Raw genomic sequence first — 23,347 nt, 5'->3', positions numbered from 1 at the left:
TGTAAAAATCTATGGAAACTAGTTCAAGGCTGTTGGTGGGGTTGAGTGAAATAGGGAGGTGTCAATAAATGTGTGTGGGAAGGGATAGCAAGTTTCTTCTAACTTAAGGCCCAACACTGAATTCATTACGTGTTCATTTTGGATTAGGGGGACGAGCTGTTTGCCACACTGTGCTGTTACAGAAGCATCTGCTAGAGATGCTTTACAAGGGTTTGGTGCTTACGGGGCTTATGTTTTGTACCACCTCGTTGGCCGCTGCTATGCCGTACCTGCAGGAAGGAGGTAGAGTGCTTTGTCTTTGCTCTGCGTCTCCTACTTCCTCAGCCTGTGGCATGTCAGGAATCTAATGGAAAGTGAAGCAGACGTGTGGGATCACGCGAACCTTTATGGGGCTGGAGAGGTTTTCCCACTCCAGTCCAACTGCTGGCACCGCTTGTGCCTGAGGAGCTGCGTCCCAACGACTTAGTCTGTCGCTGTGCCAAACCCACACGCTGAAGTCATCCGTTCTCCCGAGGGCCCGCAGTGCTGCTACCTACCCTGGCGGAGCCGCAGCTTCTGTGCCCTCCCAAACCTCGGGGCGTTCTGCCCCGAACGCTCTCCCTGGCATAATCTGTGTGTGTGAACAGTACGCAGCAGCAGACGGTTTCATTTTCTGTTACCGCAGTGAAGATTATGCTATTGCGGTCACCAAGAGTCAGCTCTTCCGTTGCAGCTTACGGGCAGCGGTCTTTGACTGCCAGCAGCTTCTCAGGTGATCTGCAAGCAACTGGAAGCGCTTTCAGAAGGTGGAGAAAAAGGGTATAGTCGTACTGCTGTAAAGCAAACGAATTGTCAACTGACTGCCAAGACAATCTACGTGAATGGATGTATTTTAACAGTCTCTGAGGTGAACTAAACGTCTAGGATTTGGGAGAATAAGGACAGAATTTCTGCTGTTTCTCCTATTCACTTAGTGCAGCACTAGGTGATATGAAAGGGGAGGCATCTCTTTCCACAAGGACAGAGCAGCTATAGTACGTGTAGCGCTCAGCTTTGCGGTTTAATGGTACACTTCAGGTAGCAGTCAGTTGTGTACTACTGAACTACAGTATTTTCTGCTTTCATTCTCAACTGAAATCAATGTTACCAAAAAAACTTAAAACAAGAGGTGTGTTTATCTACCCAAATAATTTCCCAGATTCAGACTGGCCAGTTAGATGGGTATGGTACAGAAGCTTCTTCAAAAATAGCTTTAATCAATCAGTGCTTATGGTATAGAAACTTCTTTACAAATCACTGATTGATAAAGCTATTTTTAATATAGAACTACAAACACCCAAATCCTCCGATGCGTTTCTTAGCTGTAGGAATAAATTTGACTTTCGAAACAAGGACTCTAAAGAAGCACAGAGTGATCTGTTTAAAGGATGGAGAGCGAGCAGAGCAGTGTTTTCTTCTACGGTGATGCTGCATTGCAAGAATCGCCGCTTAAAGACCAGATCCACTCAATCGGAGGCGGTTCAGACCTTTACTCCCACCTTCCAGAAAAGCTGCCAGGCAGACAGCCACAAGCACGGCAACCGCTTCAGCAGGATGACGAGCGCTGTGGGTGTTCAGACAGGGTGGGAATGTTTTACTCAAACGCAGAGCACCTTTACTGGTGCCAGGACGCAGAGCAGGCTCACCTTGGGCTGCCTACCCAAGGGTGGGCGGCACAGCCCTGTCTCTGCTCCTGTTCAGCCAGTGTGCTAGCTCTTTCACAGAGCAGGGGCTTGGATGAAAAAAGAAATGGATGGTTATGTCCTCCCCTTAGAGTTTTGAGGGAGACCTGAGAATGAAGAGAAGCTTAAAATATCCCAAGTGAGCAGCTAGAGTGTTAAGTGCTGCTTAAGTGCCTTACTAGGACACCTACTGTGACAGAGGTTAGATAGAAATTCACATTTCAAACTAAAGTTTTGTACATTTTATTATAATTCAATGCATTTTCATTAGACTTAAAAAAAAAATCACTATGACCAGTTAATACAGTGAAGAAAACAATTACCAGCAACCAATGGAAAGTGAAGGTATTAATCTGCCAAGGACACAGCTTTTTAGCCCAAACACCATTCTACTAATGTTGAGAAGTCTCCCTTCTCAACTCCATTCTGAAGGCTAAGCGAGGAAACTTACTGTGTCAGGACATAAGAGCATAGCTCTTAAGACAGGGTGAGACACTATTGGGAGAGGTAAAAGAAATACTTCGTTCAGAGAAAGAAAAAAATAAAAAGCCTCTATAGCCTAAACAAGGTCAGAAATGGGGCCAGTAAGATACCGAGGCCAAGCATAACGTTCTCTGGGGAAACTAAGAGCTAGATTCTGAGCATTGCTCATGCTACAACAAACTTCCCTCCTCTACCAAAGCAGTGGCTCAAGGCCACTACTTTGAAAGTCTAGTTGTAACACCATAGTTTAGCTTGCTCTAAATAATCAAAGGCAGCTTCACATTTGGTAAAGGGATTATAGACACTGCTGAATACAGAATAAAAGCAACAGAGCTTTGGGCATTTAGCAAACGTTACTGCACTGTAACAAACTGACCTAGATAGTACAGAAACTTTAGGAAATGAACCACCCAAGAGATGACATACTAAGTCTTTTGCTTTTTGTTTTTCAAAATCCTGAGAAGTGCAGCATTGCCCTCTTGTGGTAATAAAGGAGAACAATTAATAACAGTATCTTTAATTTAATGTTTAACTTCCAGTATTCCTTATAAATACTTACAGACTCAAAAGAAATCCACATCAGAAAATGAGGAGTACAATTACTAGACTCATAAAAGAGCTTTCTTCCTGTAAGTATACAGGGTTTATAAAGGTTTTATTCTTTTAACTAGAGTCACAAAATGCTTCCATTTGGAGGACTCGCCTCCTTACTCATGGTGAGTACGGACTCACCATGAGTCAGCTTTTGTTTTTGAAAAAGGCACTAAATCCCTAAGCAGTTCAAAAGTCATTAGGAAACTGAAGAGAAATGCTGTCACCCACATATTCAAATACATCTATTTATGAACAACTTTCTACATGAGGACTTGGAGAAAACGTCAACTGCAGAGCTTGAAATAAGCATCAAAAACAACGTATGGGGCACCTGAGCTGTGCCTAAGCCAGTCATACGCAGACATACATACATCAACTGACCAGACAGCGTACACTTACTGACTGACTACAGGTAAGGAGGCCACTTCCATGTGAGAAAGCCCATCTCACTCCCGACAGGGAAGCAATAAAACATGCACCTAAAACAAAAAAAATTGGCCAAAACTTAGTGTTCAGAGTTAGTTCTTAAGTTTCTTAGTGTGTGTTTCCACATCTGTTCTCCCACGATGGCAAAGTACTGCTGAGCCTTCATATGCAAACAGCAAAAGCCACATGATGAGTAAGTGCCACGCCGCAGCAGAAACTGGCAAGCTATTGGCAGTAAACATCAACCATCTTCTCTTCAGAAGTCATGCTGCTTTATCCAACCTGCCACTAAAGACAAAAACAGCAAAAGACACCACGTTTGTATGAAGGTAGGGGAAAGAAAGGAAAAACATTCCAACCAAACAAAAAAAAATACCCAAACAATCACAAGGTTGTCTAAAGACCATAAATTTCCCATTTGAACACCTTTTACATCCAGCAAGTGAGGGACATGCAGCCCACCAGGGGCAGCTTATACCAACTCCTGTCCCCTGAGTCATATACAGAAATGAGGGTAAGAGATGAAGGGTTATGAAGCCTGTGTTTTGTTTCAATGACCACATGCATCTATTGCCTTGAGCAGATTCTAATTAATTAAATCTCTGCCTGTCATTCTGAGACCAAGTTTACATTAGAAAAGTAGTAGCAGTAACATTCACCAGTATCTGTGCCAACACTGTACGTTTCTTTTGCAAAGAGAGAGAGACACATCAAACCCAAAGCCATTACCCTACTTAGTTCAAACATATGCTAGAAGCTCTGAGAGGAAAAAAAGACATAATCTCAACTGGTACTGAAAAGGGACACCGACTACAGGTCAACTCAGTGAGGAGGTCCCCAGTGCCGAGAGTACTGTGAAACTGGTGCATGGTAGGTACAGAAACTGGGGGGGGGAGGCGGGGAGCTCTCTGCCATCCTGCTCACTGCAGGGGGGGTTGGACTAGATGACCTTTAAAGGTCCCTTCCAACCCAAAGATTCTATGATTCTACCTGTCTTTGTGTCCCAGAAATGAAGTCTCATGGAGAACAGTGCAGGATAATGACACATGCTTACATTTCTATCCCATTTCCCTTCCTTTTGGTTCTTCTTCAAGTTATTCAACTTGTAGAAAACAACAAAACAGAATTTTCTCAGTGAATATAAGGACAGCTGCATCATGTTGTTTCTTTTTTAAACTTACTCTCAGTCCTCCTTCTCCTCCAGAACCTGAAGCTGCAATTCGTTTTTCTATTTCTTCCTGTTTCTTTTTCTTTTGCTCTACAGAGTAAGTGTTCTTAATACCTCGAGAGGAAGCCTGGGAGAAAACACATTTGGGCAAGACCAGTCAGCTATTTTTCTGGATAGAAACCAAACTGCAGGTCTTGGTAACACCATTCAGTGACCTCTGGTTTGCGTGGAAAGACTGAAATATTAAGTAATGCTACTATTACATAAACGCAGACCTTGCTGGATACTTCTTCATACTGTGAGCTCTTGGTCCCATAGGGATGTGAGGGTGTTCTTGTTTTGTATTGTTATTACATCCAGGTGAACATATTCAATGCAATTACATGTCCCTGCTTTGCCTCCTAGGATGCAGAACCAGAACCTCCCTTCCAAAAAGTCCCATAAAGTTTTAGTCTGTGGCTTTTCCAGTGTCAGGGCCTATTGTTGCTCTCAAACAGAATTAACTGGTAAGAGAAGATTCAGGCAGATGTAACTTCTAAGAACTATTTCATAATTCATTCTCTTCTTCCACCTCCTTTTATCAAAAGGCTACCTAGAGATAGGATACAGATGATGGAAAGCATAATGACAGCTTCTCTTCTAACCTTCAATAAGCAAAGTCACGAGCTCTGTATAGCTACTACAGAAATCAATGGCAGCTTTATGTGCAGGGGAGCAAAAAGGTCCTGTTAGTAGCACTAGCCTAGGCTGTAACAAATCCAACTTCTAAATTGTGATGTGTGAGAACACCCTGTGTGATATTCTACCCTTCAAACTTCACAGGACATCTGGATAGCAGTAGTACACAGACGAGAAACCTCTTGTCAACTGCCCGCTTCATACCTTCACGGTGATGGTCTAATGAGGACCTGGACTAGATGGTAGGAGTACCAGAACTACAAACAAACAGTTACCATGGTAAATCTAGAAAGAAAATGTTTTAAAAACCGATTCTTAGCTAAGTTTAAGGTTATGATACTACATACTACTACATACATCATACTAGAGTTATGATACTACAGCATAAGCCATGCAAAAGATGTTAAAACCTACCAAGGGAAAACAGCAATGCTCTAGCCTGAAATTCAAGGCCCTGGTGACAAGCACAATGCTCAGGGGGCTACTAAGGCAAATCTTAGCAACAAATACTAACTTACTTAGACCCCACGGTTTCTAGCTTTTAGGCAACTGACCTGCCAAGTCAGTTAGGTACCCAGACTGTCTCTACAGCACCCCAAAAGGAAGAACACCTCACACAACTTCAGGCTGAAAAACGAGCAGTTAAGAAGCAAGTACAGGAAAACACCAAGCAGGGAAGGACATCTGATCTACTCCCTTGTCCCTCACGAGGGGGAAATGGAATTAGGCTACTTGCAATAAATCTCCGTTATCCAACATTCAGAGGCTAAAATGCTCTCAAAGATAGTCCTGAAAAATTCTGGCAGATGTTTTATCTCTCTGTCTTTTAAGAAAAGAAAAAGTAATACAGCGATGCTTCCATTTTTCTTCAGCAGCTTAACGGCTACACAGAACTTGAGAGCCATCCGTAACCCAAGCTGCTTCATTCCTCCTTCTTCCTGGGAAAGCTTTTTAGCAATTTGAGCTTGATAGGGACTTTCCCCTTCCACACACTTCTCGAAAGTGTATTTCCTATAGTTGTGCTTAAAAAACCCATTATGATTTAATATTACGTGTGGACTGCTTTAAGTATGTAGTCTGACACAACATCAAGAGGTTTTTAAAGGAGGACTCTGAACCATCACTCAGCTGTTGCTCCCATTATTCACCACACTCCCTTAAAACCAGTTCGACATGGTCCTCATCAATAATGGTCACACAAACAACATATTCCTCTACTCTCCATAGTTCTGCCTTGGTCTCTAAGATACACTTTCTACTTGTTGTAGATTTTGCATGGTGTATGTTACAAGCTTTTTTGAGAAGTATAGAAAAGACATAGACTGGCTAGTTCTACATTCTGCCAGAACATCTGCATCCTACCTCTTCTAACTTTAAGGATATTTAAGGAGTTAAAGCTTAGAAAACTTAAAAAAAAAAAAGTTAATACTACTTCTTTGCTGGAATTTGAGGTGAGAAACATGCCTAATTGTTGCCAGCTTCGTAAAGTGAACTTGCAAGCGCCCATAACCTGCATTTGTAAGAGAAGGACAAGTGCAGTACCACTGGAAATTGCCACCACAACAATTGTTTGACAAATATGGTTCAAAACATTTCTCAATCTTTTGTTTTCAAGTCTTCTAAGGGGGAAAGAAATACTGTTGAACTTGCTGTTCAATTCTTAGGTTGTTTTCCAACTCCTGCAGAACTTCTTCTGTTCCAACAAGCTCAGTTATCTTGCAATGGTCTTTGAGCACCGACCTAGCTGTGAAACTCTACGGTAAATATATAGAAAAAATGGTATAAAGGTGAATATATTTAATGACAATTCCCACAATCCAGGCATGATAGCCAGTGTTCCCACAGAAGCCCTATCTATTTTCCCCATAAACCAGTTACCAAAATATATTTTGAATAAATGGCATTTTATCAGACATTACCTCCATCTGCCTCTTTTCAGCAGCTTCTGCTAGCTGTCTTCTTTTTATTTCCTAAATAAAATGTGAAAGACAGTGAAATTCTATTCCAACACAGTCTGTACATTCTTTTGAAAAGTCTTAATTTTCAAATATGACGCAAATCTGCAATGCAAACTGCCACAAAATGCCAACCTTAGCTCAATTAGCATCATCTGTGATCTTCCCCTCCATTGCCAGTCTGCAGGAACAAAGTGGTTTTAGTAACCAAAGTGCTAGAAGAGCAGCTGCTGACAAATCTACAGTCAAGCCCCCACTGGGACTCTGTATTCAGCTGTCTGCATTACACCTCCACTCCAAAAAATTCAGAACTGAGAAGGCACGCAGTGCGTGAAGTGTCCTTTTGGAGGCTGAAAAGGGGAAAGCTCGCTCTTCCGGGCCTGAGGGGCTGTTTCCCCCGACCCTCAGGTGAGGGGTAGAGAGGCACGGCGATGGGTTGCTGCCCGCCCAGGAAAAATTTCGTCTCGTGAGGTTCGTTAAAAGCCGCCATCACTGTACACTGGAGAGACGAGCAGAGTTTTTTCCCGTTTCTGGCTAACTCAGGGGCATCCTGGCCCCGGCCACGGCACAAACCCCCTTCACCTGAAGCTACCGGTCTCCATACAAGTAGCCTCGACTGAGCGCCGCGACGGCACAGAGGGGGGCCGCGGGCGGGCCCGGGCCCGAGGCCGGCCGAAGGACGAGCTTCCCCCGCGCAGCCGCTGCCTCGGGCACCCGCCGGGGCAGCGCGGAGGCCGGGAGGCCCTTCACCGAGCGAGGGCTGCCGCGGAGCCTCGGCGGCGGCGCAGGGAGGCCCCGGCTCTGCGGCCCGGCCTCCATTTTAAGGAAGGCGGCCCGTTCCCCCGCCGCGGCGGCGAGGGCCGGTGCTCCCCGCGCTCGTCCTCCGGCCCCGTGCCGCTGGGCGTCACTGCCTGCTTACAAACAACCGGGAGGGAGGGATGGCAAGAAGGAAGGAACGAAGGAATTAAGGAAGGAAACCGCCCGGCGACGCCGCGACCCTGCACTCACCGGGTCGGGCGTCTCCACCACGTCCTTGACGGCGCCCCCCATGCAGGGCAGGCACAGCCCCATGGCGAGCCCCACCGCCGGCGGGGCCGGCGACCGCTGGGGAGGCGGCGGTTGAGGAGGGGGAGGCGCTGGCAGCAGCGGCCCCGCCCGGCGCCGCGCTCCGGCAGGGCCCGCCCCGTCATGAGACCCGGGGCAGGGAGGGGGCATGGCGTGCGCGGGCGGTGGCTGTGGCGCGTCCGCGCTACTCCCCCGTTGTCGTTTCTCTCTCTTCGCCCCCCCCCACCCCCCCCCAAATTAAATTCATTGCGTTAGGGCAGAAGGGACGGCAGCCTAATTAATTCCCAGCTCGCTCCGGTAAAGCTTGCAGAGGGATTCAGAGCCGTCTGGGAGCCAGCGAGCGTTTCCGACGCCCGCCGCCGCGCCGCCACCGGGGCTCTCACGCCGGCTTTCAGCCTCCGCGTTCGAAGCTCGAACACGGTTCTGGTGTCTCAAAGGTTCCGCGCCCCTTTGCCTGAGGCACAGCGCGCCCGGAGCCCCGCCGGGCGGGGGGCACGGCCTGGGCCCCCGCAGCCGCTCCCCCCCGCGGGTCTCGCCCCGCAGCTTTCGGCCTTTTTGATTTGCGTGTGTAGCCCAGGAAAACGTTGTTCACGTTTCTTTGCTAGTCACTTACGTGCATCCCGAGATGGATGTGATTCCCCCCCCCCCGCCATTTTTAAATGCTCACGGCATTACGAAGCTCCTGGGTTTAGATGGACTAATGCTTTATTTCACGTTCAGTCTTTTTTTCCTCTTTGAAATGGTTTGCCGTGGCTTACCGTCTGGCACTGCCGTGCAAGAGTGTCTTTCCTTGCTGGCCTTCCTTGGAAAACTTTGTATCAGTAACAGAAACAGCCAAAAGTCTTCTCCTTTTTTCAGCTCTTCCACTATTTCTCTTTCTTAAAATTTTGCCACCTTCTCTTCTAGTTAGTTATAGTAGACTCCAGCATCACCCTATCCAACAACATTTCCTGAATTTGAGTATTGTACTCACATAATCCCCAAGGATCGTGTGAGGAGTACAATATGTATTCTTCATAAACAATGCAACATCTTCCCAGCCTCTCTCCTGCCTGTATTTTGAATGAGGTCTATTTTTTTTGCACCAGTGCTCCTGTCCTGTAATTTATTCCACCAGTCTATGATGTCCTACGTTACTGTAAAGTAACTAAGTTCTTATCTTTGTTCCCTGCAGCTGTAATTAGCCATCAGAGAGGATTACCATGCCGGTGAACTAGGTACTCTACACAAGTCACAACGTTGTCTTGAGCTGTCTGAACGGGACATGGAAGGTCTCACTGTGATCGTGGGAGATTAATCAGGCTGGTGGAAGGGGGAGCGGAAGGAGGCTCAGCTGCTGCCCGTCCCTCGCTAGCAAGGCTGAGATTGTCTGCAGGAGTGCACAAAAGCTCTAGCAGAGCACCTGGGCTGGGCTGTGTTCTTCTAGGAGCTTCAGCAGAGGTGGTGTAACTTTGCTGTTCTGTGGTGTAGTATGTTATGTAGCATGTTTCTGCTTTGTGATGAAGGCATTATTATTTTTTTACCTGTTAAGTATTGAGATGCTCTTGTTTTATGGTTATATGGGTTAAATGATTAGTGTTTGTCAAGCTTCAGATTAGAACTGAGGGGTTCTTGACTGGTTGCGGTCCCCTATTTGATCCATCAGATTATAGTTGAGTTAAAATACAATTTGCTGTATCTAAAAGGTTAGAGGAAGATTGAAACACACTTGGACAGAAGAGAACAGCTTTTGGACAGCTTCCTGGTAGTATGAGCTGGTAAGACACATAACTGAAAAGGTGAGTGGTTCAAACAGAACTTTAGTTCTTTAGAAGTGCATAAGGTAGTCAGAATGTCATTTATTGAGAAGTAGCAGGAAATATGGTCACAACTTCTTGTTATGTAACAAAGGTCTTATAGGTTATCACTGAGGGTTTTCGGGGCCTATGTTTTTACTGCTGAAGTTTTAGGGATAACCTTCTGGTAGAGTCACTTAGTTTGCGGTTGTTCATTAACAGGTTCTTCTTGAGACTGTCTGGAATGAGCTTGAAGAAATTCTGAGTATGTGTAGTTTGAAATGAAATCAATAGGAGCTTTGTATGTTAAGATATAGTGATAACCAGTGATAGCTTGAAAATTAGATACAAATTCTCACTTTTTGGGCTCTGTATGAGTGAGGAGCTAGCCTTGCTGTCTTCTAAGAGCTAGGTGAGGATTGATAAAGAGCTCTCTGGCCTGGAGCAGCTGATTACCCGTGTGTGTGTGTGTGTGAGATAGCACTAATAAAACACAGACCTGTCTAGCGGTTTTTGGCTGAATTCATCTGTGTTGCCTCAGGAAGCATACTGAAAACAAGCAGTGGCAGTTAACTGTCTGTCTTTTCTGAAGAGAGAGTCTTTTAATCCTTACCACTCAAGCTCTGCATTTCTTTCTCCTGGAAACTTACTGCCTGTGTTGGGTGTGAACCGTGCAGAGCATCCCTTTGCCCTTTGCCTGCAAAAGGGGTGAAGCTCATCTTCATAAACACAGCAGCGATCGCTGGACAGAGTGAAGTGTGCTCTTCGCAGTTGTGGGTTGCTTTTAATGAATTGTGCGCTGAGCATTTCTTGATGCTGTGAGATCAGAAATATTAATGCGGGGTAGCTCAATAGTAATGGATGATAGTAGGTTTTTGGGAGTTAGTTTTAGTGGTTTTGCGGTTTTTTTGTCCATTTTGCCCACCCTGCCAAATAGTATTGTAGTGGTATAGCACATTAGTTATGTAATCAACTTAAAAAAAAAAAAACCCAAAACAACACACCACCAAACGCTACTTAAAACTAACATTAATAGTAGTAGCATGTTACTTTTAAATGGGGCTGCTAGGCTGACTAATTTGAGGGTTTTTTACTCATATGATGAATTGGGTGTAGTGAGTTTTGAATACCTGATTTAACAAGAACTACATATTAAAAATGGCAGTGACCTTTCAGCAGGTTTTTGGCAAGATTAGAAGATTTGGCAATTTGTTAATAGTTCATTTGTAATGGTTTAGTTATGGTGGCATTTGTGCAAGAATGGTATTGAATTCTGTCTTAATCTGACTTTTATCAACGTTGATTAGTCTCTAACTCTCTTCTCGAAATCCAGCAGGTGGTACTATTGACACAAAAATTCCCCGTGTTTCCCAAATGTGCATCCACACCTCCGGTTTATTGTTTTGTTTTGATATTACTGGCAGCATGGCTTTGAATAGGAATGAAGATGCTGCTATCTGCTACATTTCTGGAAGTGTCTGAAAGCATTTCACAATAACTGACAGGGACTGCAGGAGGGGGAAAAAAAGACAGTTTTTACCCTGCGGTATTGTGAGTGCAGGATAATGCAGGTACAAGGGAAATTGCTTCAAGAACCCTGACCAAGTGACTCACAGGTTGATGGCTTTCACTTCCAGGGTGAAAATCAGTCTTCACACATACTCAGTCTGCCCCATAAATGTCTTTTTCAATACCTCCGTCTTCTGAAACACTTCATATTGTTACGCCGCTACAAAAGAGAATCTGTCGAGTACGAGGTCTAACGGGGCGCAGCAGTTGCAGTGTTGATCTTTGAACGTGGGAACTTACTGATAATGAAGGATTCATATGTATTGCTGTTATTGCACGTAAACCTGGAGAGAGAATCCGTTTCTGAGTGATAGTTTACCAAGTTATTGTGCTCATTTAATTATTTAAAGAGAAAAACATTGCTAATCGAATTATAGTTGGGAATTAACTCCGCAATGTTTAGTTACTTATCATACCTCTCTTCCAGCTAATAGAAATATTAATTTGAATTTTTAGCTTCAGGAATCTTTCTTCAAGAAAAAGCAAGTGACTATAACAGTCATTCGTGTCCGTGGTTTGGGAATCGGCAGTACTTGCTTTCACCATAGGCTGCTTTTAAAGCAGCAAACACACGTAGCCCTTTCCGGGAAACGTATGGAACAGCTTACAGCCAAGCTGTCTACTGGAAAAGTAATTGCAGCATTTGTGGACATTTATATAAGTCCTTGAGGCCTTGATATGTTACTCTGTAGTCATAAGCCATCAGTTTAAGTCTCGACAGGGAAGGACTGATGCTAGTCGACACAAAGGCTGTCACTGATTTCCGTGAGAGCGGGCGCAGTCCTGACGGGCGGTGATGTGCCGCGGGTGTCCATGGCGTTTGGTTTGCCAGCCTCCAGGTCTGACGCTCTTCACAGCAGCTCTGCTAAGTCAGTCCCACTCCAAGTTACGTCTTCTCTGGCTGTATAGTTGCATGCCACCATCCTCTCAGAGTAGCGAGTTAAAGGGGAAAAGCAGTTCTTGGTTGTGGAAGAGTTCTTTTCTCTGTGTAAATGCCACCTGCAGTACAGGGGAACGTGCTATGGAGTCCTGCCAGTTCAGAACAACATGTTGGGCTGGAAGGGAGCGTTTCCACCTCTGTCCTGTCCTCTTCATACCTTGGATTTTTACCTGCCTGGAAACACATGACATGAGAATTTGCTAGACAGTCTCTGGTTTTGGACATTTTAGAAAACTAGCTCTTAAACCACAAACTTCAGACAAAAAGTATTTTATGTATGTGTGTAGTAGAATATTAGCAGTGAAATAATAATGAACTTTAATTTTTCCCCTCTACTTAGATGTATATAATTCTGCACAAAATGTAGGGAAGGACATGGGATCTGTAAGGAGCAGTTAGATGAAAATGCACAATATTTCATGACAGATTAAATGTACTAGTTCTCAACATCATGGAAAGTTTGAGAATTGTTTTTAAAAGAATGCACCAAAGTGTTTTTTGGTTTGGTGGTTTGTGTTTGGTTTTTTTTTTTTAATTGTTATTTTAACCAGAGGTGAGTGAATATGGTGTAGTGCTTAATTATAGATTATGGATGCAGATATTCAGTGTTCACTTCATGAGTTTCCTCAGATTTCTTTTTATATTTTAGCTTAGGGATTCCTGTGAATGTCAGACTGCAATCCAAGCTCTGTCTGATCTCTGAGAGTACAGCTTTTGTTGAGGTGCATGAAAGCTGAGATTTTTTTAAGCCATGGCTTAACTTACTTCACAAGCTTTCAGCTAATCTTGGTAGTTTTCCTTTATTAGCAATTAATTCTTTTCCATTAGTTTCCCATCTTTCCTCATGGCTTGTCATGATCTGCTCTGCAGAAGCAAGACAGCTTTTCAGATTTAAGGGTGTTGCTAGTTGGTGACTAAACACTTGTGTACTGCATACAAGCCTTCTTCATATGCATTTTCCTTCTGTGCAAAAAAAACCCATACATGTGAAGCACTGAAATTTCTGGGAAAAATTCAGTGTACAATTCAGTAACATCATATACTTGAATAAAATCTGTAAAAGCACGTGGAAATCCAGCTCGACTGACTGTCCAGCATCTAGTGATAACCTCTGAATCCTGGTGAAGCTCCTTCAGATTTCTTTTCTAGCTAAAACAAAGAATGCTTTTAGGTGGTGTGCTGAGCATGTTCATAGGATGCATTTATCAGTCCAGAATACCTCAGTTAGGTGGTAATTAGGGACTGACGAAAGAACATCTGTTTACAGTCACCACTTCTAAGGATAAATCTGCATCATGAAATGGTTTGTGCTTCAGTACAAGGGCAATTAAAACTGGGAAGGAAGATTTCACTGCTTTTTAAGGTCAGGTTTGCACTCTGCTTGCCTTTGTGCTGCTACGGTTTGAAAAAATCACCATGCAATAGACTCCTTTACAAGACATACAGCAGTGCATACGCTCTCTCCCTGTAGCATGTTAGCAGAGAGAGGCTTCGAGTTATTTGGCATAAAACAACTTCTAAACCAAGTAAAATGCAGACCGTGTTCCCAGAATTGGGTGAGGACGGGAGCAGGGGCTTCTTGGCCTTTGCGCATTCAGCTTGGTTTCTGCAGCGCCCGATGCTCTGTAGCCCTACCTGGGGCACCAGTTCTGTGTCTTGGCTACAGAAGGGAATTAAGCTCTTGCACATCTGGCTTCTGCGTGTCGAATAACCCTCCCCAATTTGAGGAGGGTTCACAATCTGTTCCCTGCCGCAGTGTCTGTATTCCCAGAGACTGGCACAGCTTTGATGTACTCTATTAAAAGATAGTATTCTTGCTGAAATTTTTTCCTGCTCAAAATTGGCTTGATACAGCTGCTGTAATGCTTTCCTGCTTGGGTCTTTTACTGGTTGCCCACTGGCTAGCGTGGGGCATATTGTAGAGTCGCCTCTTCAGACCTGAGAAATGCTTAGGCCCTTGCAAGAGTGTGGCATATAAAAGGTAAGGCTGTGGGAGCGGGGACATCCTACAGAGTCTTCTACAAGGCTATGGTATTTTCATATGTAAGTGCACTTGTATTATTCGTATGTATGTGGTATGTGCTTGCTTGGGTTTTTTTGGTTTTGTTGGGTTGTTTTGTTTTTTTTTTTTTTGAAACCTCTTGCATCTGTGCAGTGGGGAACACTTGGCTTCACTTACACATTTTAAATCGGTATTGTGGCGGGGGGAGCCCAAAAGGTGAAGGGCACAGACATGCGTTTCTGTTTTTCTCATCCTGGAAATGTGACTTAAAAATTAAACTGGTACCTTTAAGAAAAAAGGAATGCGGGCTTCCCATATGAAAACAAAGCATCAAAAATTGGTGTTTGCAGTCAGCAGATGCTGGAGTGTCTGACAGCGTACTTGGCTGAAATCTATTATTTTCTTTTTTTGTGCAGAGTATTAGACAAGATCTTAAGGGTAAGGCTTTTGGTGATACATAAATTATTCTGTCACCAAAACCCATGTGTGCATGTTCTGGCATATATTTGTAATGATGTTTCATGGTCTCTTCGGTCATTCGGCAACCTGTCTTTGTGATTCTGTGAACGTAGCAATATTTCTTGGCCTTAATTATCTCCTTCAAACAAGAGCAGAACATACCGAAACTTTACCTAGACACATGGACTATGTCTAGCAATAAATTAATGAGTAATGATTTTAGGACTTCATTTACAGTGTAATGCCACATCATAGTCCAGTAAATAGAAATTGGAAAACTAAAGGTAAAAATCAATTGTATGACATTATAATGGAGTTCTAGGAAGTTCTAATAATTAAACTTGTCAGAACTATATGGAAAAACAAGAACATTTGCCAGACTTAGGATAAATGTATGTAATTCTAGTATGTCGCCTAACAATAAATGAACTACGTCATTTCTTTATTTTTCCATTTGAAATAGTGTGTTTTATTGGAAATTACATAATTTATAAGGTTTATATATATAAATTTCTGCTTTCTGGTGTGACTGACTACATGTAATGAAGGCTCTAGGGATAACTGACCAGAAATCCCCGTGCAGGCTCTATAGGTTACATCCTGATAACCATAGTGAAATTCAGGCACTAGTGAAGGTGTGGTAAACTCCCAGAACTTTGCCTGTACATCACGCTACCGACAAATCCTGTTGCAGGCAGTTGTCTTTATTCGCTGGTGTTTCCAGGAATTGTTGCCATAGTTTTTAGGACACGTCAGTCTCTGAGACTGTTAATAGTTTAATTCCGTACTGGAAGAGAATGGTAATGGGAAAAGGATTTCATGTTCTCAGCCCTTTACTGTCTTCTGATATACATCCATGGTATATATCCAAGCGTATTCTTATTAATTACCAGCTAAAGAGCAAACAGGCCATGAGCCTTCCCAGGGAAACACCTTTTCCAACTATAGCAGAAGCCCCTGTGTGCGTGCGTGCATGTGTATTTGTAAACACACATAAATGATTAATGGGCACAAAAGTGAGGCGTTTACTTGAAGGATAACGAAGGGGTTTTTCATGGCTGTAGAAGTGCTCTGAGAGTTTGCTTTGTCTCCTAGGTAGAAAGTTTGCTGGTTCGGAACGGGCTGGTTGGAGCTCCGTTAGTTTGCTTGGGCAAGGACAGCTTGTAGCTCTGTGAACTGAACGAGCAGCCCGCTGCTTTAAAGCGCCGACCACGGAGGAGGCGTGGGTACGCCTTGCCAGGAGCAGCTAACACAGCAGTGTTTGATAACCTCATTCCTTCGTCCTGTGACATTTTAGCAGTTATACTCCCACATGTTTCGTGTCTGGTCAGTCACAGAATCATAGAATCACAGAATCATTAAGGTTGGAAAGGACCTTCAAGATCTTCAAGTCCAACCATTAACCCAACACCACCGTGCCCCTAAAGCATGTCCTGAAGCGCCACATCCACATGTTTTTTGAACACTTCCAGAGATGGTGACTCCACCACTTCCCTGGGCAGCCTGTTCCAATGCTTGACCAGTGTTTCACCTTCCACTTTCTTTTCTTTCGTTTGCTTCTTATCTCATAATTTTCCAGCTATTTTTGTCAGGACTGATCTTGCAAAACTCTTTGTTCGTTTCCTGCCCCTGCAGGTGAATACTGTCTCAATTCTGCATTTCCGCATGCGCCCATTATAGACGGAAGCTTTTGTGTCACTCCATTAAAGTTTCCTGACACTTAACGTGACAAGATTTGGGTTTCAGCTTTTTCTAACGCTGCCAAACTTAAGCTGCTCGGGCTGAAATTCTTCACCTGAGTGTTTGCCTCAGGCTGCCCTTCTTTGAGGAGCTTCAGCAAAAAGGTTTAGCTGCTAGAGGTAGTATTTGGGAAACACCAAGTGGGACGCTTAACGAAAACAACTGCCCTGAGACTCTTGTGTGCTAAAGCTCTTCAGCAAAGGTCCTACCCCCGTGTCAGGGATGCGATTTGGGCTGCTGCAGGGCGAAGGTGCCGGCCCTTGGCAACTCGAGGTACTGGTCAATGTTGGGAACACATGGGAGTTTGGATGCCTGGTTGTGGAGAAAAAGCTGTGTGGGTGGAAGAGTAAGTGGGAAATATAACTGGTTCATGATAGCTCTCAAATAATCTTGACTGTACCTTCAAAAGCAGTGCTTACTACCTGTCTGCAGCAATTAAAAAGAAATGCTGTCTTTTCTGTGAACTGTAGATCAAGTCTGAATCTTGTTATTATAATGTTTCCATGGCAACATTTTGCATGTTTATGCTGTGTAGTTGAACGCAGAGTTTGGGTTCTTTTTTTTTCTTTACGTTCCAGGTGAGAAGCAAGTTATCATTTAAAAAACTGAATTAAAACAACTATGCACAGTTACTGCAGATTTAGATGTACTTTTTGGTGGGATATCGGTCCTAATACTGAAAGTGGGTCACTTCCAGTTCATAGATGACTATAAATAAATGGGAATTGTTTAAGACTGCCCAATTATCAGACTTTCTTTATGAGCAACTCTCCAGATGAGAGAAGTCTCTCCAAGCACTACAGATTATGCATCCTCTGCTACAAGTCATGGTAATAGCATCTGTAGAAAAACATGCCATATAGAACTAGCAGGCTTCTCTTCCTTACCCTTAGGGACTCAAGGAATCTCGGTGAAATCCAGGCTACAAATTAATCATGAATATATGTTTTGCATGATTGCAAGTTTGCAGCTTATCCCAATGTATTTTCAAACCATGTATAAAATGAAGCCGCACCAAGTGTGAACCTGAGGCGCAGCTGAAGTAGTGGCTGCATTATCAAAATCTCATGTCATGTTGCAGGAGCCGCTGAAGAGCAGCAGTGCTGGATGCAGACAGGCACTACCGGACCCGCCGAGCACTGATACGGCACTATGGAAACTGTTCATGCTGCAGGTCTTGCTGTTACTGCAGCGACCTGCTAAAAACAGACAAAATAACAAAGAAAGGACAATAATAAGCATATAATCGTTGATGAATTCTATACATCTTTTCAACTAACTGTTGCAAAACGCTGGCACTACTGGCTTACTGATATATGTTTTTAATGCTGCTGTTATGCTTCCTATTTATCTCAGTTTTTAGTTAGTAACTGGTCAAGGGTGAGAGGTGTCACTTGTAGCTATATTTAAGGAATTTGTAAAACCAGAGGCTGATCTCACCGGTATGAACTGTACTCATAAGATGGTAGTTGTGTATCAGATTAGTGAGAAGCATGCCGCAGTGTCTTCCCAGGCGGTGTTATTGATACCCTATATACATTGAAAATAATCTTCCACAACATTTTCAACCTGGTGCCTTTTAAAAATAGTATTCTAAATTAGGTTTTAATATATTTGTATTCGGTATTTGAAATGGAAGTGTACAAATCTTGTAAGGGGATCTATGCATCCTACCATCTCTCTCTTTCTCTCCGTATATGTATACGTGCCCACATGCACACGCACATGATTGTCAAGTGTGATGTTATGACAAGTGCTGTCATAGCAGCACATCTTCTCTATTGGGTGCTGGTAAGAGTGCAAATTAAAGCAAACCAAGAGGGATGCTGGTGAGCACACTCCAGAAAGCCAAGACATGACTTGGAAAAATGCCAGTGGAAATTATGCTTCAACTGTGAAAATATAAACTGGTATGTAAGAAACAGAAGAGGAACAACACATTAGATATCTGATTATCTGTGACAGAATTTAATGGGAAGCAAATAATCAGTGTATCATTTGAGCATAGATGTTTCCGAGTGTCTCAGGAATTACGGCTAGATATTTGAAGAACTGCTTGTGTCTCTGTTCTTAACATGTAAGTCTAAAAGCCAGCAGCTGCCTGTTTGGACAAAAGAAGAGCTCGTAATGATCAAGATCCCAGAACTCTACTTATTTTTCCACAAAATAAGCTGTACTGGGACTTCATGATATAAGGCCTACAACTAGGCATGAACAGTAGCACAGATCACACATCATTATAGCAACCAGTAAGGTAAATTTTGGTATTTTCTTATTTGTTAGTAATAGCTGCCTGTTGGCTTTTTTTTTTCCCTTTCTCAAGCCTCCTGTGGTCTATTTAAGCACTACAGTTGCCAGAAACATGTCTAGAACCTGAAGAGTGTGCTTTGCTGGTTTAAAACTGAGCAGATTAAAAAGCTTGATGTGTTTTAATGGGGAAGATCTTGTCGTGTGGTCCAAGTGCTTTGACATGAAATGAGGAAAATTCGTGAAGCCCCAGTGAACTTTGGGGCCTGTCAAACCCAGTATTTCATGGTGGGGGAAGACTTTTCAATAGCCTCTATGTTTAAGTTCCTGTTGCCCATGAGTTACAGCCCAATCTTCTTCCACTTAGTCATGCTATTTGCTCTTTCCTGATGTCATTAAATTTAGTTGGTGTTGGTGAAGAAATTCTATTTAATCGAGGTTTTATCATGTTCACATACTCCCTAGTTCCACCAGTTTTCTTTTCTAATGAAAGAAAAGTGGGCCACAAGTTGAAGAAACTTTGACTGCTGTTCTCCTAATGAAATACTGCAGCATATGCTCTTGAGCATCATCTTTCATACATTTTAACTAAAGTCCTGTAAGTAACTAGTTCATGTAGCAGGGTTTAAAAGCCCATCCCTGCCAGATAAATTCTGTGTTTTCTTCTGTCAGCCACCTAAAATCTTTCAGTATAAAGCTGCATGCTTTTTAGAGGCATTCTTGCAGTAATACTTGATTTTTACAATGTTAAAACTTCCAAGGTTGGTGCTTTGCTTTCTGCCGTTCAGAAAATTTCACTGTATCTTTATGTACGTGTGCATCACAGCGTGGAAGTTGCTGATAAATTACCCTGTAATTTAATATTTGCAGAATACCATCTTCTTTAGTTACCTCCTTCTTAATATGAAGTGGCTTGTGTTTATACAACTTGGAATCATGTGATATTTAACTTACGACTAAGTCTGTCTTCACTCCTGAGGTACAATAGGCAAGAAGCTGTGTAAAAAATACTCCTATGTTACATAAAATAATCAGGACCATAAGAACAGGAGCTATTACTCTAAGTGGAGAATTAGAAGTGATGAAACAAGGAATTAACTTTCCCTAACTTTATAATTATATTCCTTATTCCTAGTATTCCTACAGGAATACCATCTTGTATCCACAGATGTCATGATACCGTTTACAAAAAGATCCATTCCTGGTGAAACCATTAATCTGGAAATGTTCATACTCCTCCACATAAATAAGTTTTACAGGGAAATTCCTAATCGTGTTAAGACTACTTATTCTCATACATCCGTTTCAGGTGTCTGTCACTAACTGCACATTTTGCAGAAATGGTACAACATTACATCACAACATAACCAAGGTCTTTCCCCAAGAACTGCATCTGCAAAGAGAAGCTTGCTCTTCCATGCTGCAGAAAATTGCATGTTTCTGGCATCGAGGGAGCTTGGGGGCCTGATGACAGTAATGTGGTGTTCGCCAAGCCTGTGCTTCCATGAGCTCTGGTGCTCTCCTTTGATCTCCCCATTAAGAAATATGGACGTTGAAGACACAGGGCTGCTTCTTGGTGATCCTAAATAGAAAAGAGGTTCCATTATACAATGTCATCATATGCATGGTTGTTACTGAGACAGTATTACACCATCGGGTTGAGAATAAGTCCAAGGAAAGATGCGTACAGCTTTATGGCTTGAGGCACAAAGCGTTTGGCCGGGCTCAGCAGGAGGTTCCTGCTGAAGTGAAGGGAAGCACGCGGAGCTGCGGAGGACCTCCAGCCTAGCACCTTCACCTCAGGACTGACTTCTTAAAACAACTACCAATTCCTACACCGACTACCTTCTCCCACAGCCTTGATCAGGTCTCAGTAGGTATGTTGATAAGGTATATATCCCCTCCATCTGACATACATCTTAATGGCTTGCAAGTCAGAGGGTGTGAAAAAGGCTTATATATATATGCATTTATAACATATGTACATATAGATGACATATATTTTTAAAAGAAGGTAATTAAGAGGTTGGAAGTTTTAACTAGAAAGGGAACGGGTGATACTCTTCTTCAGAAATATTGTTGTCTTGAGTTTTTTCCAGAATAAAGTATAACTGCTTTCTTACGGCTGTGCATCCTGCAGTTCTATGTGATAATGCACCTAAGATATTTGGGGCTTCAGTTTTCTTTTTAGAGCCTCTGTTATTTTTCTTCTCACTTAGGGTGTAAATGCAAAACAAACCTCATTTATTGAATCTGTTAATCTCTGGATTAGCAGGAGTTGTTAAACTGATTTGCAGAGCTTGTTTTGAGAGCTATTAAGTTTCACCTCTTTCCCCATACTTGATTGAATAGTGTTGTGTGGTTGTTTTTTTTTTTTTTAGGATTACTGCATAGTTTAAATTCTCTTCAATGCAGAAACCATAATTTTGGAAACTCTCCATGAATTGTAATAGAAGCAGTGCTGCATTTCTATTTACTTGTAAATGTGCGGAGTTTATGGAATACTTGTATTGTATACTCACTGTTCCAGAAGAAGAAATTGAACTTAAAGTCATTTCAAGATACTGGATGCCATAGAGTTTGTGTGAATGAAAAGACCTGGGTCTGAGTTGAACTTCATGTCTAATATTGTAGGTCCAATTAAACTAGCTGTATAACTTACAATTGAATGAAAAAAATCTCAGAGGAGTTGTGTTTTTTCATTTTAGGCCAGCCCCGTCCTTTTTAATTTAGGTCAGGAAATGGTTTTATTAATTCATGGGATTAAATAAATTTAAATGGTATTTTTTCTTCTGAAATTAATTCCATTATGGGGAGTCCTATGGCATTTAACGAGAATGAAAGCAATAAGGTTTTCTCCATAAATTACATTAGAAATGTGCATATTTTAAAGGAATTATCTTTTTTTAAAGAGGGTTTTTGAACCCTTCTCCAGCATTATATCGCAGAGATAGAATTCTTTCTTCAATGCCAGAAGATACTTTAGGATGGCTATTCCTTTTGTGATATTTTAATAAAATCTTCCACAAGGGTTTCCATCATAAGATGTTCTGCTATAATGCAATTTGTGACATTTTCTTTCAGATGAGTCAGATGCAGATTTGAATTTAAACGCGGGGCAAGAAGTGTTTGGTTTATTTTAGTAGAACCATAGCAGAGCAGGGAAGGGAAGGAATAACGTTTACCTCTCAGATGTTTAAGATGTGCATGAGTCATACCTTGGTCGACCGTGACTTGCTTTGAACCACGCTGGGCTGTGTGGAAAGTTACTGGCCGCAGGAATAGTCATTCAAGCACTTAACCATGATGTGTGAGTGAAACGTAGCCTGACCCCCTTCACTCACTAATAAGCATATACAAACACATAGCAAAAATGTCTTTTGGAGTTTCTATTATATTACAAGACACTTATGCATGTATTGAAATAAAAATAGTATTTTTATTCATAAGAGAAAAACTATTACTCTTCTGTTCATGGCTATATCTCACTTTACCGTGCCGAGACAACCCATGAAAATAACTTTCCTATCTTGTCTGCTGGTATCCCAGCTGTTTTGCTTTGGCTGAGACACCAGCCGTATATTTTTGGCTGATACATCCGTACTTAGAGGTTTAGGGTGAGCTAACAGTTCGGGCTGTTGGGCAGAAAGAGCCTAAGGTGAAGCGGGAGCCCCGTGAGTGCATAAGCTACTCGCACCCTGGGCTTGGGTCTGTGGGGATTCGAATAAATAGGTGATGCCTGGTGCATGTAACAGGAAAGGGGAGAGCTTTGGTCCTGCTTTTACAGTAACTCGGTGGAACTGCGGACAGAAAGGAATTACTTTGTATGACAGCTCTGGGTCACGGGAGGAGCGTTGCTTCTGAGAGCACGTCCTGAATACCAGCAGTTCCTCTCTTACTTTGTTATCAGAGATCTGGTGGCAGAAAATAGTTTTGGGAGGTTGGAAGTGGACCCTTAAATCTTAGGAAGAAGAAATTGAATCATATCTCAATCCTGCACCACTTGGCCCATGCCTCAGCCCTGGCCCACGCGTAGTGAAAGGGTGCGCGATACTTGCTGTTTAAAAATCCATCTTGCCTTTACCCTTTTCTCCCTTAGTCCCTCTTGGAGAAAAGACGTTGTTCAAATTTCTAGGAAGGGTTTACAGATCTTTGGCACGAGGAAAAGCCAAGGGCAAGGTGCTGAAGCTCCCAAGAGCAGAATTTGACATAGGCTTAATCCTTATTTTGTTAGCCACGTCTCTTACCAGATAAGTGACTGGGCTCTCTCATTGCCATAGTCTGCTTTGATGCCTACCTTACTGCCTTTCTGCTTAACACAAGGCTTGGCACCCTGTCTTCAGGGTGGGTATTTTTAAATGAGGTACCGCAATGCCATTTTCTGATGTCAAAATCACTTTATAGCTATAGTCCTTATGCTACATAAAGACTAATTACAGTCTAATACAGTGTTCACAGATGTCATTATGAGTATATAATGACTTCAACACGCATGATAGCCTGCAGCTGTGGGCTTCCTTTGAATAATTTTATGCTAGTGAGTCTT

The 23,347-nt window shown here is 42.7% G+C and overlaps 1 protein-coding gene across 1 annotated transcript; it reads right to left on the bottom strand.

Annotated features, from left to right (window-relative positions):
- Positions 1-713: 713 nt before the first annotated feature.
- Positions 714-8,194, bottom strand: SVIP (small VCP interacting protein; the record flags this gene model as incomplete). Its single annotated transcript, XM_082000194.1, is given in 5 exon segments — positions 714-899; positions 4,385-4,498; positions 6,969-7,019; positions 8,013-8,155; positions 8,158-8,194. Coding segments are annotated over 5 exon segments (531 nt in total).
- Between the last annotated feature and the right edge of the window lie 15,153 nt (positions 8,195-23,347).

Source organism: Phaethon aethereus, assembly GCF_964289735.1.
Source record: "Phaethon aethereus genome assembly, chromosome: 5".
NCBI classification, from domain to species: domain Eukaryota; kingdom Metazoa; phylum Chordata; class Aves; order Phaethontiformes; family Phaethontidae; genus Phaethon; species Phaethon aethereus.
This window is presented reverse-complemented; position numbering and strand designations above follow the sequence as displayed.